The sequence below is a fragment of the Condylura cristata genome, unplaced genomic scaffold (assembly GCF_000260355.1).
Source record: "Condylura cristata isolate star-nosed mole 26May11 unplaced genomic scaffold, ConCri1.0 scaffold00007, whole genome shotgun sequence".
NCBI classification, from domain to species: domain Eukaryota; kingdom Metazoa; phylum Chordata; class Mammalia; order Eulipotyphla; family Talpidae; genus Condylura; species Condylura cristata.
Window position 1 is genome coordinate 14198524 of NW_004567108.1, and position 18626 is coordinate 14217149.

General features: G+C 45.1%; 1 protein-coding gene across 1 annotated transcript in view; it reads right to left on the bottom strand.

The window, feature by feature from the left end:
- The window catches only part of MTMR12 (myotubularin related protein 12), a 51311-nt gene that overhangs the window by 16778 nt on the left and 15907 nt on the right, over positions 1-18626 (bottom strand). Inside the window, exons 2-7 of the mRNA XM_004678073.2 lie at positions 11059-11119; positions 8195-8337; positions 7167-7239; positions 6267-6397; positions 5071-5164; positions 1350-1479 (exon numbers count right to left, since the gene is read on the bottom strand). Coding sequence (XP_004678130.1) covers positions 1350-1479; positions 5071-5164; positions 6267-6397; positions 7167-7239; positions 8195-8337; positions 11059-11119 — 632 coding nt within the window. The remainder of the gene's footprint in view (positions 1-1349; positions 1480-5070; positions 5165-6266; positions 6398-7166; positions 7240-8194; positions 8338-11058; positions 11120-18626) is intronic.

An 18626-nucleotide genomic window follows, 5' to 3' on the forward strand; every position in this document is an offset into this window, starting at 1 on the left:
AAAAAAAAAAAAAAAATGTAGGTCGGGCCACATCCTGCCTGCTCACACTCCTCACTGCGCTGCACATGCTCCTGAAAGCCTCCCAGCCCTCACTCTCCTACTGCCCACCTCACCCTCTCTGGCCTGGGCACCTCACGTCCCCACACAAGCCAGACAGCGCCCCTCAGTGCGGCTGCCCATGCTGTCCGACTGCCGCCGCGCTTCTCACAGGCTCGCTATGACTCTGTCCTTCAGTTGCCTTGAGGCCTGGCTAGCGAGGGTCCTGACCAATACTCCCCACTCCTCCCAAACCCTCCCTCCCCCCTTGCCAGGTCTATTTTTCTCCACTCGTTACCTTTTGCTATACTATCGTCTACTTATTCTATCATTTCCTCCCACTAGAATGAGAAGCTCCAGGAGGGCAAAAATGTGAGGATCTCTGCTTACTGCTGTGTCTACAGTAGCAGGCCAGCACCTAGCAGGGGTGGAAAACAATTTGCTGAATGAACATACAAAGTGCCTGATAAAAAGAAAGCAAATGTACAATAATTAGTTCATAAATGCCTCTGAAAGTTTTACATTTAGATTACTGATACAATAAAGGGAAAATGATATAATTTCACTTCTGACTGTTCTATGGGACATTTTAAGAATTCCTTTTAAAAGCATAGTTTCTAGTGTGGAGAAAGTGGAACCCACATACACTGCTGATGGGAATGGAAAATGATGCAACTGCTATGGAAAACAATCTGGTAGTTACTCAAAAAATAAAGCACAGTTACTGTATGACATAGCAATTCTCCCATGTATATACCCAAGAGAAATAAACAAATCCAGACATGAAACCTTGTAGACAAACGTTCACAGTATCATTCATAATATCCAAAAAGTGGAAACACCCCTAGTGAACCTCATCTGATGAATGGATAAAATATGGGGTGTGTGTGTGTCTCTCCAGCCCATGTGTGTCTCTCAGCAATAAAACAGAATGAGATTCTGTCACATGCTACCATATGGACAAGCCGTGAAAGCGTCACGTGAGGTGGAAGAAGTCAAGCACAAGACCACGGATTACTGGAGCTCATTTGCAGGAAGAGCCTGGGACAGGCAAATCTGCAGAGACTGAAAGTAGACTGTCCAAGCTGTCCAGGCCACCTGGCCGGAAGTGTCAGGGGCACACGGGGAGTGGCTCCTAATGGGTATGGACTTTCTTTGGAGAATGACAAGAATATTCCCAAACTGTGATGTAAGGACTCACGTACTGTAAACATAAAATTAAAAACACTGCATATTTCAAATGGGTGACTTGCCAGACACGTGAATTAAATACCATAGCAGTTGTGGAAAACAGCACAGCCCTGACAGCTTACCTTTCACAGACTTTGTAGCCTTCATTGACACTGACCGCTTTGTACTTCGTGTGGCCTCTGGTCCGCTCCAATTCCCAGCACCAGTCTTTAAGCGTGTCAAACATTACAGTGTGGTTCCTGGGGTCAGTGGCTAACAAAACAAATTTACGGAGACAATAAGATGTTGTCATGAAACACTGGATTTCTATGATGTGAAAGAGGGTCCCCAATTTCCCCAGCAGAATGAATTCACTGCTTACTCCTAAGCTTCTTCCGTCTTTTTGTCATTTATCCAAAAGTACGACTGAGACTCTTTTTATACTTGAGAAAAGAAGTTGTTCTTGTTCCATTCCTTGCAAAAGTAATTTATAGCTCCATGTTCAGTCATCTGACCATGAGGTAATTTATATATCATAAAAAGATCCTGTGAAGCACTAAAAGACAGGCTTGCCATAAATGCCAAAATAAAGTAATTTTAGTCCTACTAATGTATGCCTAAGATAGCGAACTCATTTGAATAGCACACCAGATTCCCGAGTGTAAACCCCCCCAACTGGAGGATTCACTGCCAGCAGCAGGGTTTTCCAGTGCAAAACCTGGTCACCAGAGGCCATGATTGTATCAGTGGGTGGGGGCAGGGCTCGGCCCAGGGCTCCACAGCCACAGGCCTGCTGCTTTGGGCCTTGTCCTGCCCTCCGCCCATGAGGAGGGGCTGCTCAAGGGCGCTCCTCTGGTAGCCTTTGGTCCTCTCCCAGGCCACAGCACTGCTTGCTGTGTGTGACATGCAAATAGTTCAAGCCTCTGCCCCTCTCAAGAAACAAATCTTCCAGGAGAATTAAAGTGTTTTCTGCTCCTTTTAATAAAGCCAGGATGGTAACAAGGATAATGGTAAAAATAGCAGTTAAACTGATACAGCACTGAGTGTGTGCCAGTCACTGTTCTGAGCACATTCACTTTATTTATTTATGACTCAATTCCTACAGCCCTACAGAGTAGGTAACATTTCCTGTTTCACAAATGTGGCACAGAAAGGTTAAGTCACTTGCCCAAGTCACAAAGCTAGGCAATGGCAGCACTGGAATTCAAACTCGGGCAGTGACATAAGGCAATACAAGCAAAAAAAAAAAAATTCCCATTCCCATGGGCATAAAAACAATACTCCAATGTAAGCATAGAGATTAGAACAACTTTCCAGCTACACAGAAAGACCTTGTTATAAACACTTAGGACTTTTTCAACCAAAGCACGTTAGTGAATTATTAAGCCCAAGAATAATCAATTACGTTCACATTGCAAAGGAAGCATTTCTATGAACCTCTGCTCCATGAGAAGCTAATTTTTTAATTAACATCCATCAGTTATAACCTTGACTTCTTAAAAAAACAAACAACAAAAAAAGATGGGGTAGTTGGAGGAAGGAGATAAAGAAGGTGGAGCTTAAGCAGAGTAACAGACGCTACAGAGCCGGGGCCTTCCAACACAGAACACACCACAAAGTAATGTAACGCCTCGGCCGAGCACAGTGGAGGTTCTGGCACTGAGAGACGGGGCTGGCAAGCCAAGAATCTGTCCCACAGTGGGTCCAGACCAAGAATCAGGATGGTAGGAAGGGGCAGAATTCCTGAAAATAGACTGTAATTTTTCAAATGTAAACCAAGTGTTGATTTAAATTGCAGTAAGCAACAAAGAAGTCACATTTTCAATATCTTACACTGCAACAAACTGTTGGAAGCCAACAGCCAATGAACTGGCATCTGTACACATGAAAAGATTTGTCAGAGACAAAGACGAATTTGCTGAACTAAGGGACACATTTTCTGTTGAGCCCAACAGCAGTGCTAAGTACGTTTTATGTTAATGTAATTCTCTCAATGCAATTGACTGCATAATAGACAGTGAGCTCTCCGTGGGCCTCATTTAATGGCTACACCCTGCTCACACCCTGCTCGCTGTGCATTTAACAATTTATAATCTTCTTAACAACCAAGAGAGGCATTAACACCGCCTTTTTTTTTGTTTGGATGAGAAAACAGAGCGCCCAAGAGTTTAAATTCATCCCCAGGATCACACAGCTGAGTAAGGATTTGAACCCCAGTAGGACAGACCTGTAAAGTCACTTTTTCTACTAAAACCACATTCCCCAAAATGCATGTTCTCTCTCAGAGACGCACATCTCTGCGCTACCAGTCTCTCTGCTGACTGCACTCCTCTGGGCCTAGCAGACACTCCCCGGCCTGCCATGGGCCCAAGGGCAGCCTTCACCTCCGGAAGGCCCCCTCCCCACCGTAGCCGGGCACCTTTCTCCCTCCTCCACCAGAAGACATGTCACTCTGCCATCTGTTTAATTTCATGCTCTTGGTGGGAGGATTTAATCTGTCCATCTCCACATTCCACGGGGCCTGACCCATAGCGAGTGTTCCATATATGTGTGCTAAAGGAGCAGTTATAATAAAGTAATCCTGATTCCACAAAATGTGATATATGCATTGAACGAACATGCCGCATCCCCACTGCAAAGCACATGGCACACAGGGCCACCAAACACCAACTCACAGGAAGTGTAACAGGCAGCGCAGGTGAACAGGCCAAGGGAAGAGACTGGAGGAGGAGACACAGACATCTTACATGGCAACACTGTCAGATCTAGGCACTCATACGTTTCTTGCCTAAAAGATCGCTGTCTTTTCCAGTGATCTGATGCAAAATACTTGGAATCATCTCCTAACCAAACTAGCTTTCTGTTATGCTCTTTTATGTACAAAATATGTGCTATAAAGCATTGGGCCCTCTAACGTGGGTTAATGTGCAGCACTGAGAAGCTAGCCACAACTGCTTCAGCACAGCTCCAGCATGAGTTCTATCCCCAGCCCCGAACAGGAGCTGACCCACATGATGCAGCAGACCTTTCCTGTCTCATCTGCTGCTCCCCTCAGCAGTGTTGCTTCATCGATCTGCCTATTCTGCTCCCCGCTGTCTCTGGTGAATCCTCTCAACACCGCTGCACCTCTGGCCTATATCCCAGTTCTGTATGCATAGATAAAATAAATCTTAAAAAAATAAAATAAACAGATACCCAAACCTTAAAAAAAAAAAAAAAAAAGCATTGTCTGGTTGCTTAAAAACTTTCTAGAATGCGGCCCTCCCTGGTGGCGCAGCGAGTTAAAGCACAGCACTGAGAAGCTTAAGCCACTTCAGCATGAGTTCGATCCCCCGCCTGCCCCAGAGGAGATCCACATGGCGCGGCAGACCTCTCCTGACCCGCCTGCTGCTCCCCTCAGCAGTGTACTTCATTGATCTGCCTGTTCTGCTCCCTACTCTGTCTCTGGTGAATCCTCTCACCACACCTGCGCCTCTGGCCTGTACCCCAGTTCTATATAAATAAATAAATAAATCTTTAAAAAAAAAAAAAAACTTTCTAGAATGCAAGACATTTTCTGGAGCCTGATGGAATGAAGTAAAGTATATCAAAGTGGGAAACAACCCAGTGACAAACAGGTATTTTAAAATTGTCTCGACGTTTTCTATAGTCCTACATTTCCACTTAAGCCCTCACAAAAAGCAAACATACCTGAAAGATAAATTAAAGCAATAAAGATCGCAGGAAAAGAAATTCTTTTTCACTTAGAGAAACCTGGAGGGATGACCCAAGCAAAAGGTGACCGACTGCCAGAGGGGAAAGAAGAAAACATGAGGCTTGTTTCAGGTAGATAATGGAAAGTCCACCACACAAAGTATAACTTACCTGTATCATTTTGTGCAGCGGTGGCATAAGAAAACAGAAATAATCGTTTAAGCAGTTTAGACGACTGGGTATGATGAATTATGCCACTCACAATCTAGAAAAGAATCATAACATAGATATCATCATCAACCGAGGGAGCAGGCTCCTAAGGCCAGCATGCTAACACTTGTCGAGATCTGGATCCCCGACATTATCTCTTGTAACAGTGACAGACCAACAGAAAGCTAGCCATTTTGTGAGGTTTTCTAAGAACCTGAATTTCTAGGGGAATTTTTCAAACAGTCTAATTTCTCAAAATGGTGCCAAAAAACACGAAAGTGCCAAATTCAGATAATAACTAAGATGCCTGGTTATCTGATCCCACCTGCTGCAGCTTTAGGGCTTCTAGATTAGGAAACCATCCACTGTACTTTCTGTTTGACGTTCCAAACAAAAGCATGTTTGGAGAGATGACAAAAATTATTATGCAAATTTCTGGCTTCTTGGGGAATTTTCCAGACCTACACCACTCTGCTCGTGCTGATTTATTATTCCAACTGAACTACTACACTACCTGAAAAAAAAATCAAGGCGTTCCCTGTAAGTCTGCACAACTTCCTGGCCAAAGACGAGAGAGGAACTGGCCTCTCACTAGATTTCCCCTGGTATTTATGACAAGATGGCAACTTTGAGACCTTCATGATCTTAGTAAGAGAAATCTAGGAAGTTACACCCAGTCATGTATGTTTTCTGGGGGAAAACACTGAGTTTCCTTGGCCTCTAAAAGCAAAGGTCACTTTCAGTGACTGGGCTTTGCCCACCTGGACCTGTGTACTCCTCATCTTTCCACACATAACTGCTACCTCCTAAGAGGAGACTCATTTTTCACTCCAGAAGTTGGAAGTCACTGCTACTGCCTTTTAAAAAGCTGTCAAGGCAAAGGCAGAGGACTGCATCTAGCTGTCCCACCCTTCCCTTCCCAGCAGCCTCCTACCCTTGAGAGCTCAGAAATAGAAAGTAGAGGATTACATGCACCCAAACAAGGCGTGGGCACACTTACCAAGTTCTCTCTCAACTCTAACAGAAGCATGTGGGATTATAACTACCATTAAAGAGTGAAAGGTTCCCCTCAACTTTGTGCAATATAAGCAAAAAGTAGATTTTGGTGGGGAAAATCTGACGGGAATTAAAATCTAAAACCATATGCAACGAGTTACCCTTTTGACTTCTTCTTCTTTTGTGTACCTCAGACAAAAGTGGAATACGCGGAGGTCTTTGCAGTGGATGATGAGTTTCTCGGGGTATTTCTTCAGTTGTCCACAGAGTGCTTTTTTTTTCTCATCAAACACTACACATCAAGGATAAAGAAACAAGGTAGATGATGACCTTCTAAAGACACCTCTCAAAAGTGAGAGGAGGTACTTACTACTTTTTCAGTAACTGTCAGCAGGGCCCCAGTTTCATCAGGTAGAGGCCCTAACTTTCTAGAAAATTTTAAGGTTCTCTATCTGGAGAAAGACTGTCCACTATCGGAACTGGCTGTGGATCTGCAGAGAATCCAGCTCCAAAAGCTAAAACTATAAAAGATGGAAACTACCAGAGACACGTTTTTAGGATGGTAACCCCTGGACTTATGGCTAAATGCCTCCTGACACCTTTCCTTCCAGGTACTAGAATTTGGGCTGACAGCACCCAGTGGTTTTAGGTAGTAAGTAGCTACTGAATGATTTCTGAAAATGCCCTGATAATTAGAGAAAATAGAGAAGTAAAGAGACCCAGCAAGAGGTTTGTTTAGTCAGCAGAACTGATGTCAAGTGCAATCCAAGGCCTCTAAGGGAAAACCTACACAGCTAACATTGGTAGCAAAAAGTATAGTCAAAATCTAACACATGATGACATCATGGAATATTAGAAAGAACAGGTTCCAAGTTCAAGTCTGAGTTCCACCAGCTAAATAACCCCCAAAGCAAGTCACTTTGCACTCAATTCTCTCATCTGTAAAAGTGATTTAAATAGGATGAGAAGGTGAAGAAATTGTAAAAGACTATAAAAGGCCACAAAAATAACGTCACTATCAGCTATACTTTTGAACGCTCCCAAGGAAAACAGATACGCACCTCCATAGATCTGGTCCACGCAGTGGAGTGTAATGTCATTTTCTCCTATAACCTTATTCTTAAATTGGGTTTCCTAAAAGATTCAAAAGAAAGCAACTGAGTCCTCTCTCTGCATGTCAGGCAGTGGCAGGCACAACAACACACCATTCTCCACCTGCACGTGAAGAGAAACATCCCTAGGAACAGGACAACGACGTGACCAAGAGCACGTGAGAAAGGCTGGTGAGCACTGTTTTTTCAAATCCAGCATGGTGTGCCATTCCTCGCCCCCTGCCAGGCAAACCCACCGGGCCATGCACCGTCACTCTGAGAGAGGAGGGGCCAAGTGGCAGACAGGTTAATGCTGTTTCACACAGAGGCCAACAGGTGAGTGACGCAGCTGCATGAAGCCAGCTTTGGAAACTGCGGATGACTCAAGTGTCCGCGCTGCCTTTGTATGGGACTAGGACCAAGTAGCACCAGGGGACGGCAGCACAGACTGCTCAGTGCTCAGAGCTGCCGGCTAAGACGTGAGGGTGGGCTTCCCCGACACGCAGTGCTCTCAGGCAGGGTGGGCAGTTCACTCCTTCAGACTGCTCATTCTTCATAAGTAGGGACGAGTCTGACAGGGATGGCTACTCGGTGTGCAGCAAGCAAACATAAAGTAAAACTTGAATCCAAGCGCTGCATTCAGCATCAGCTTCGTACCTGAACTCTGCTCCTGGACTTAAGGAAGAGTTCAGCCTCAGAAAACATGGGGAACTACTAAATTTGGGGAGACGTTATTCTCAAAGAGTGATACACTGTGCTGGAATATAAAAGAAAATAAGAAAAAGGTGATGGTGTCAATCTAGGAAATCTAGCACAAGCTGGTGTGACAGGAAGCCCCCAGGGGCTTTCAGAACAGTCTGACCAGAAGAAGGAGGGTAGGGAGCAGACGGGGTAAAAGGACTGTCCTTCATGTTTATGTGTGTTATGGGTGATGGAATCATTGGGAAGCTCAAGAAAACAGACCACCGTTGCCCTGCCTTCCCCCAGCTCCTGCATACATCACTGTCCAACACAGCTTCGTCATCGCCCAAGAAAGCAATCTTGAAGTCCGTGCAGACCAGCTTCCCATAGATGCCGCGCTGACAGGAATCTTCCTGGACACACTTCAGTACTGTGCTGGCTTCACAAAGCAGCTGTTCACCTGATGGAGACCAAAACAAGTTTTCCTTAGAGTCCTCAGGGGACATACAGTATGCAAACAGTCAAGGCTGCCGTGGCGCCACTTGCCATCCAGACACACACACACACACACACACACTCTTGCCGTCCCACACACAAGGCCGTGATTCAGAACTTCAGTTCCAGCAGAGCGAGCGCTGCAAAACAGGAGAGAAAATGCAGCAGAAATGGGAGCACTGAAGAGTGAAATCAAAATGGCCTGGTCACACTTTCAAACAGGACAGTTCTCTATCTTCTCACTGTGACTAACAGAAGTTTCCAAATAGGTGATCGTGATCTTGGCTACACCTGCCAAGTGTAGCGCTCAGAGCTTTGAGACTCCAAGCCAAATGACACCTCACAGAAAGGCCCGCCCTCGTGCTCCAGAATTGGGACCTCAAGTCTGCGCAGGGAGGGGCCATATCTCACTCCGCAGTGGCTAAGAGAGCAGGGTGTCTCCTTGGCCGTGGGGTTTTCAGGCAACTTCCTCAAACACTCAGGCAGGCTACATGCACCTCCTTCCACTGCACAACACTCATCTGGCTCCACAGACAAGGATGGGAGGAAAAGGGAGGTCAGAGGTTTGTGGGGAAAAAAAAAAAACTGTTTCCTCTCTTTCTTAGGGGAGAGTACTTCCTCTCAGTGTGTCACCTTTCCTGCTCTATCTGCAGGCACCCAGCCCACATGGGAAGCTGGATTTCCTGAGGAGGGAGAGAGCACTTCTCTTTGCAGTCAAAAAGATGAGGAAGGCTGGGTAGAAAAGCACTCTCTGCGCCTTCGAAGAAGAGAAGTTCATGAGGGCTGGGTGTCTGGGGGAGGACAAGTAAAAGATTGGGTGGGGGCAGGGAAAATGAAGCACTAAGTGTAAATACTTTGCAACAAAAAAGAAAAGCAATTTCTCTTCCTCCAACAGCCAGCCATAATCTCTCAGAATCTTGCTAAGATAATTCTTCATTGTCTTTACTCTTAGGTTCTGCCTCAAAATTCACTTAGTGTAACTTTCAATTAGAAAACAAAGAAGGGGTCCTGACACAAATCATCACTTTTTGGTCCATCTTCCAATGGGTTAATACTAAGGAAACACAGAAGATGGCTCCATCCTCAGCCGCTGGAGAGCCCGTGCAGCTTGAAGGAAACCATGATGTCAGAGTCTCGTGGGGTTTCAAATTGTCCCAGAAAAAGTGCCTCTACTAAGTCCAAGCTGGAGGACACAGGAGCAAGGCTTCCTGTCCTGTGCTCTTGACTCCTGACTGCCGCAGGTCTCCCCGAGACCAGGAGCTGGCGGTGCTGTCCTGCGGTCATGCGTGGGCGCACAGCGGCTCACCCACAGCCAGGTGCGCTCCACAACCACCTGATGCGCACAGCAATCCTCACCTGCGTGTGCACAGGCTTGAGTCACCGGGCAGGAGCTGTAAGAGGTCTTGAGCTAGTCTAGGAAAGTGAGACTCAGAGAAATCAGCTGTGAGCTCACAGCTGCACAAAGAGAAAGACTGTCAGACAACCGAGGGGACGGAAGAATGTGTATAAGATTTAGACGCTATAACCCGAGAAAAGCAAAGACAGTTGGATATCTGGCTTTCACCATTACTAGAAAAAGGGCTTGATACTTAAGAACACCAAAAAGTTTTATAGATTACACTGACCAAAAAGTTTGCTCAGTCAGAAACCTGTCCATACATGCTCCCAATAAACAGGAATAAAATTATAAGGACCAGAAAAGGGCTCTACTGCATTGGGGAAATATATCTTTACAAAATTATGGGAAAAAGCTATTTGGGATTGGAAAAAAGAAAGTAGAAGAACTGAAAGCACAGTTCACAAGTTTCCCCATGTATGAAAAAGCTATACCAACAAATTTGATTACCAAATTCAGAAATAATTTCACTTTGAACTAAATAAAATAAAAATTTTGGACTACAAAACCTGTGAGTGGGGAAGGCAGGGGAAAGGAGGTAAATCAGCACAAAAAGGACAATGGCATGGTGGCGGGCAGGATTCGACTTTTATTACTGGCCCTAATCTAATCAGCACATGCTGATTGTCAGTGATCACAGCTGACACCTGATATAAGAATATCAGAATGGAATGCTACTTCCATAAAAAGTTCGCTTTTAAAAATGATCAAAGTTTGACTTAAACTACAAAGTCACTCTTCCAACTCAAAGACGTCATTAGCCCGGCTCCTGGGTAATGAGCAGCACTGAGCCCTGGCAGCCACGGAGAAGGGTAAGCCCCAGCATCCTGGCACAGGCGCTCACGTGCGGGCAGCGACCAGCGACGACAGGTGAAGCCTCCCTCCCCTCCCTCCCCTCCCCGCAGCGGCAGCGGCAGCCCGAGGAAGCAGCTGCAGGGCCAAGCAGCTACGCTTGTGCAACAGGCAGAATGTGGGCTCTGTGGTTACAGGGCTTTCCCCAAGAGGGATCAGGATAGTGGCTGGGCCACGGCCCCATCTGCTTGTGAAAGAGGCGAGAATTTCCCAGGCTTACTTTCATCTGCTTGCAGGAGGTTGGAAAAAGGAAAAATTCTTTGTAGGTGTTGTGACACTTGTTACTGAACTCGTGTTCCTGCCAGTTTTGTTTAACTTATTACTACTACGTGCCATCTGGATAAAAACACAGGAATTTCTATCTCGTGCTATGAGGGACGATAGAACTGGTCATGTCTTTGAGCTGGACATGAGGTATGAGGCTGACATAGCTATTACCTGGCAACAAGTGAAGAGTTACTTCCTTCTCTGCTACTTCCTTCTCATTTGTGTGAATTTCCTAAAAGAGAAGAGCAAGGGTAATTTTTTTCTCTGTTAAAATGAAGCCATGCTTTCAGAATAGACATTAAGACATCATAAACCATCAAGAGTTTCTGACAAGCTAGTTACTTTTTAGGAAGTATTTTTAACTAAAGGAAGACAGAAACTGTGTTAAACTCATTACTTAAGATTAGTCACTCATCAGGTGTCCCAAGAGGTGGGGCAGGGATGGGTACTCTCCATTTAAAAGAACAAATGTCACGCTGCAGTCAGGCAGCTCACGGTGAGAGAAAGAGAGCAGAAAGAATCCCCTCTTCCTCTAGTGAGCCTCCAGGCTCCAAAGCAAAAGGAGACTGTGTGTCCTTGAGAGAAATGGATGTCAGCAAAGGACTTGGAGGTCAGCAGGCACATACAGGCTGCATCAACACTGACCTATCTACTCCGTGGCATCCCTGGGCTCAGAGCCACGAGACCACGCCGTGGGATCCATCACTGCTATAAGGAACGGGGGTTCAATGTCACTGTTCCTCAATAAAAATCTCTTCCCAGGCCTCTATGTTGAATCCTTCACGAATAATGGATTAAAGCAATACCATAAATAGCTAACATAAAGAAAGGCATGGAGGGCCTCCTAACAAAATCTACCATACCATCTATGAAGGTTTCTTGCCAAAATATCTAACCGTTCAACATGAGCTCCTCTGGCAATCTACCTACTCCTGAGAACCTGGGACAGAGGAGCGTGTTAAACACCAAGGAGAAGCAACCAGCCAAATCCTGACTGCGGAAGATTTTATAAGACACAGAGTTCTGTCAACAAATAGAATTTTGTGTCATTTTGGGTAGAAGATTCTGGGAGGTATGAGTTTCTGGATGTGCTCATTCAGCTGAAGTTCGGTATTAGAAGGAACTTGGGTACAGCTAAAGTATAAAAAGGCTAGCTAGCCATTCTGAAGCAGAGGGAAAAAGCCTTGGCTTTTTGAGAAGTCATTCTGAGCATGGTCTATTCTGGAGAAAACTACAATTTCCATTCCAGGAGATGATGAGACATGCTTCTCAAACTGGAAGTGTCGATCACTCGGGAAGCTGTTATGTTACCGCTACAAACTCTCGCAGGTCCTACCAAAAGCCTGAGAGGGAAGGGGGCGAGCTGGGCCTCTGGCCTTTCGAAAAGCTCCCCAGGTGACTGACACAGTGCTCCAGGTGACACAAGGGGGACGGCTCTTGTATGCGTAAACGCTGAGAGTATTTTCGAAATTTAGAAATTCTCATTGAGAGTTTTCATCATCTATCACTGACAAAAAGCTAAAGCACAATTATTTTTGACAGGTATATCATCCTTCTCTGAGGAGAGCACAAAACTATTCATTAAATTTAATCAGCTGTTAGAACACTCTAGCATCATTCTGATTAGTACTTAGAAGCCAGGGTGGAGACTGCCCTATTGTTATTTCTGCAGACGTGTTATCTGCTGATGACAGAAAATGTGTACTATTCAAACTACCTACACATCAATTCTTGCAGTGATTAGTGGAATTCTTTATAGTTCATAAACAAATCAGGAGACACCTTCCAGGAGTCTGTCCTACCCAAAACTTCCTTTCTCCAGACATGTGATCCTTACCCCTAGCCTCCTGGAGTGAAACACTGCTCAGCTCCCTAAGCCATTGACTGGGGACACATACAGGGGTCCACAAAGAGTTAATCATTTAAACACCTATTAATTTGGCTGAAGGACGAGGAACAGCTAATCAAACTGGCTTCTTAAACTCAGACTTCACACCATGGGGAAGCTGAGAAAGCTGTGGTCTTGTAGAAAAGGAGACCCAAGAAGAGGATCTGTGGAAAGAAAGCCAACCTCCCCTTCCCTCCTCCCAAAGACACTAGTGATCTGGCTCCTCAGTGCTTCCAGGCTTTTATGAAGTCCAGTTCCATGGTCCACACCTCTATAATAAACGCCCCTGGTCAGCAATCATTAGTTACGGTGGACTTCTGCTGCCTATCATTAGGGTATGGCAGACTTAGGACACCCACATTAACAACACAGAAACACAGATGCGAGGGTCATGTGGCGCCGCATGTCGCTATGCGCTATGCATGCCCAGGGCCAGAGGATTAGGGACCACTGTGCGAGGAAGACCTGCAGGGAGTCAGCGCCAGATCCAGCACCTACTGACTCAAGTTGGGGGCTGCAGGGGAGTGAGTACAGATGAGGACGCAACCTAAAGCCTCAGAGGGTGTTTTTGGCCATTATTCAGCAGCCCAAACCCCTCATTCATGGCTTTCCTTGGCTGCGCCCGCCACATTCCCTGCGTGACCCATCCCCGCCCCTCACCAGCTAAAGGAGAAACACAAGAAAATAGAAAAGTTCCCATTTCGTTCTTCTTTGCCCTTTCCAACTGAATTATACATGGTGTGTGTGTGTGTGTATACCTATGTATTTGTTTAGAAGCAGAGGCTGAAGCTAGGCTTCTAAAGGTAGAGCGTTAACATTTGTATATGGAAATGCAGGAGACAGAGAGACAAAGAGCATTCAAGTGAATGTTTACCAAGTCCAAGGTAAAAAGGAACAACAGTACCATGGGAGAAGAGACAGCACTTACACACTTACACAATCACAATGCGACAGGCAGATGCTGTAATAAAGGGACTGACTTGGGGGCCCAGGCGCACAAAAGAAGGAAACTAGTAACTGCAGAGACAGCAAGAGAGGGCGGGGAGAAAAGCGGAGACTACTTCCCTGGGAGGGCTGTGAGGGTGCACAGCAGTTCCGTGGCAGACAACAGGGAGGGAGAATAAAGAAGGTGCTAAGAATGGCAGCAAGTAATTCTGTGAGAGAGGAGCGATTTGGCGGGCATCAGTTTACAGGAGTCATATGAAGGAGTCTTTATGCTGTGGCCTCAGGGTCCCCATCTGAAAGAATGGAATGAGATGCCTGCCTGCCTCAGAGCTCACACACCACACCTGTGCGGCTGTGGGCCGTCAAATTCAAGACATGAAAGTAAGCAAAACTGACGTGCCCTCAAAGGAGGACTTTCCCCTCCCTGGAAACGGAAAATAAAGTCCCCGGGGAAGCCATTCCATTCCATGTGGAACTGTATTTGCAGAGACATGAGTATCTTCTGGAAGAAAAACTGTAAAGGCTGCAGACCTTCCTCTTTGTTTGACAAATGTCTCAAAAGCTGAGTACATGATTTTCATTTTTAAAGTACTAACTCTTCTCCTACCCAAAGATAAGGTAAAATACATTTTGTTACTGGCAACAAGCTGCTGATCAAAATTTGACCTGATAAAGGAAAAGGGAAAACCCACAAAATGGCTAAGTCATTGTGGAGCCACATACTTTACAAAGTATGTGGTGAATTTCAACACTGCAGGAAAAGGGCAGAAAAACCACCAAGATTCCTAACAGTGTTCAGCTTTCTATGAAATTGTTGCTGCTTGTCAGACGTTCCTTCAGCACTGCAGACAGGGAGAGGAAAGAGGAGCGGTCTGACCAGCACAGCAAGCTGGACAGAGTTGCTGAAAAGCCAGCAGCCAAGAAAAAGCAACGTCGTCACCGAGTGCACGTGAGCCCCAGCCTCTACCGCCACTAGGCACGTTGTAGCAAGATGTTATTCATTCAAAATACAGACCACACAGCAACTGCACTTATTTGAACACTGCTGAAAAGCTATAAAGTCAAAAAGTCTTCAAAGCAATGAAAACAGATGTGTCCAAGTTTGTGCAGAGAGATCCAAGCCCTCCTCAGGCTGTCAGCGTCAGCTTCCACTGCACACTTACAGTGGCCCCTCGTGGGCTTCTACGCTGCCAGGTGAAGTGCTCGTCATTGGTGTCTCAGCGATCCTCAACTCAGTAGGCGTCTACTGCCCATTTTACAGATGAAGAATCCGAGGCTTAACGAGGTTGAGTAACCCTCCTTTTACGGGACATGAGTTGCTGACCAAGAGTTCAGTCCAAGTCTCAATGCACTTCAGAGTCCACGAGCTTATTAGCTGCTGAGTGCTAGTTCCAACCAACATCCCCTCCAGAGGCCTGTACCAAAGTGATTACAGCAAATTAGGAAGGTTCCTTGAAGAGAACTGCACTTCACTGCCCAAGGCCTTGCCAGAAGAGGACAATAGCATGTGGAAGCTACAGGCGGCTAACATTTCTGAGAAGCTGCTAGAAGGCTTGAAAACAGCTTGGCTGTTTTCATTCCACTGGACCTCAAAAACTAAATTCTCTGACTTCTTACCAAAGTGCACATCTTCTCTCCAAAGTGACATGGGCGCGGGCACCTCACAAATGTCAGCAAAGAGGAAGGCCCTGCCAGAATATCGCTGACCCTGGACAGAGGAGTTGGGGGGAATTCTACAATGAAGCTCTCAGAGGCCAAAATGCTTACAAATGTTCACAACCACCCTTGACCCTTCATGCTTACAAGGCCTTTGAATCAAAAACTCTAATTGTTACTTCATTTCATCCAGCCAGAGAGGCAAATTCCAAGAGAGAACCTCCCTAAAGGTTCCAAACACAATTCCTTCTGAATGCACTTGGCACTAAAGTGCTAAAACGACAGAAAACGGGCATTTTATTTCCTCAAAGTCACTCGACATCTCTAAAGTGACCATTTGATACTCTTTGTTTCCTCTGCTAAAATAGAAAATCTGAGAAAGAAATTATATCTGTATCCACACAGTAAGTGGGAATTCACGTGTATCGATGAATAAAATTTACTGTGTTTAACTGAAAGTTGAATTTTTAATATGGCATAGTGCTAATAATGTAAGGCTCCTCTTTTCCCTGTTTCTCCAAACCTGGAGAAAAACAGACATAAACTTGCAATAAAAACAGAAATAATACAGATGTGGTACCCTGACGCGAGTCCTGCTCTGGTACCTGCAGACATGACCTTGGGCCAGTCATCCAAAGGGACTGAGCTTCAGAGCTTCCTGCAAACTGAGAAAAACCGCCCAATAAACGGACCGAGCGGGGTGTCAGTCCCCGCACATGGGCTCAGTAAGTAGGAGCTGTCACAAGGTTGGGGATGGCAGTGTCTGTACATCTTCGTGATTTTTTTCTTTCATTTTCCTCTCCTTTTCTTTAATGAGTAAACAAATAATTCAATGTCACTTAGGAGTTGCAATTGTTCAAGATTCTGTTATATGAGTACAATAATTCCTTCTTTTCCCTCAGCTCTGTTTCCCACATTCAGTTAAATTAACTATTCTGGAGGTTTCTCAATTCCCTTTTTCCTGAGGATCAGAAACCCCCGGGAGTTGGTTCTCATCCTGTAAGACTTTGACCACACAAGACCATCTGAAGTCACAAAAAAAGAAACAGCATTTTTCTATTAATAGGATTTGTCTTCCAGAAGCCCACAATGACTTAGGTGTCATCACTTTGTGTCTTCTGCAGCAGAAAGTACCTTGAACCTACTAGAAAGGGCCTGCTCAGACACAGCACAAAAGGGAAGCTTTCTCACCTGCTGGTTTCATTGAAAGTACATGCAGGCATTGAAAGCTGGTTAACAAATTGAAATTAAAATCCTAAACTGAGTATTGGAATTCAAGGAACCACAATGTACACAATTAGCACTAACATCTAACTCCTCTCTGGTAAACATCTCAAAAAAAATTATAAATATACACTATTTATTGTAATTCTCAATTGTAATTGACTCAGGGAAAAAAAGTACCACCGTTACCATCAAGTCTACCCTCACCCCCAATCAAAATAGATAACAATCCCAAGAAGAGAGTAACCCAGAAAATTCTGAGAAACCAGGGAACACAAAGATCAGTCATAAGGGAAACATCCTGCCAAAAAACAAACACATACTTTAAATACTTTAAATCATTTTTTAAATTTGGTTTTCAGAAGATACTGCTTGGGCGGTGGGGAGGACAGGCTGGAAATTGCTTAATGGCCATGTCCCATAGCTCCTTCAACTTGCATTTTACAATAGCTTCTCATACTCCACAACAGAAACAAAGCGAGAACTAAGAACTACGGAGGTAATATTTCAGTGTTTTCTAGAAAGGAAAGAGTGGCGCCACCCCGGCTTGCTGATCCTGGGAGAATGGCGGGGGTGAATGGAGGAGAGGGGAAGTGGCACCAGCAAGAGCTCAGAAGAGCCCTCATCTGGATGTGAGGAATCCAGACCTGGAAGGGGTCATAGGACATGATGCAATCCCCACAGATACACCTTACTGCTGATCACACTGTGCTCTGAACGTGTAAAGGCTGATGTCTCATGGGAACCGTCTCAGATCAGTGATTTAAGGGCATCCAATCTGACCTTTAAATTGGATGAGTAACTGCAACCTCTTTCTTAGCAACATTACAAATGAGTATGTTGTGACTCAAGAGTCGCACATGGACTGTAGAAATCACAAATGTCCAATCTGTGAAAAGTGGGTACTTTTAAGGGCCAATCCTTACTGAGGCTGAGGGTAAAGAACGGTACAAACATTCTCTGCAGTTTTATGTTATGTGTCGGACAGAGCTGAAAGGTTTTACACTTGGTAACTCACTGAATCCTCGCAGCAAGCCTCTGAAGCAGGGTTATTACGCCCACTATTATCTCCATTCTGGAGATGAAGACACCCAGCAAGTAGGGGTAGAGACGTCTTATTCTGTGTCCTTACATGATTCCATACTGCCTCTTATGTGGAAATGAAGGGGGAAAGGAAATGATTCACAAAGTGATCAGTGAATGTACCTAGTCACCTGATCACCTCAGACTAGATTAAAGCAAGATTCACAGAAAGGGCCCAGAGAAAGCCTGTCAAGCTGACCAAAGTCTATCAATGCCACTTAGTGAATATATCTGGAACCCATACTCCGCTCTTCTCCATCAGCACCACCTCATCTAAGTTATCTAAGTTATAACCATTCCCCCCTCCCCCGCAACAGCTTTTCAATTGGACCTGTATCTGTCCTCTCTCTCATCCACTTCTACCATAAAGCAGTAGTGATTCTTTCAGCAAAGTCTACTCTGGAAGAGATGAGGTGGAATGAGGACAATGGGCTAAGGCCTGGTCCCAATCTACTTATCCAGCTGGTTCTACCATCCTCCTCATTCTACATGTCAGCCACACTGGCCTTTCAGCCTCCTGTACCTGACAGGCTCCTTCCCACCCTCAGTCATTTCCACAGGAAGTTTCCCTCTACTTAGAATACTTCTTTGAATTTTGAGTAACCACTGGATCTCAGGACAAGGAGCACAGAAGGGAAGCCTTCTGTACCAGCTTCACACAGTCCGATGCAGCTTGCGCTCTGAGAACCTGTCACAACTGCAGTTCCACAATGTTTACGTGATTATTTAAGTCTATCCGCCCCCATCAATCTGTGAAATCTTTGAGGACAGATCTTTATCCTTTTTTTTGGTCCACCATATAGCCCAGTATCCTATAAGCCTTGCACACCGTAACTGTGCAAAAGATATCACTGAATAATTTAACTACTGATGACTTAAAGCTGTAAGAGATTTTTTTTTAATTAAAAAGTTTATTTTTACATCATTTTTCACATTTTTTTTT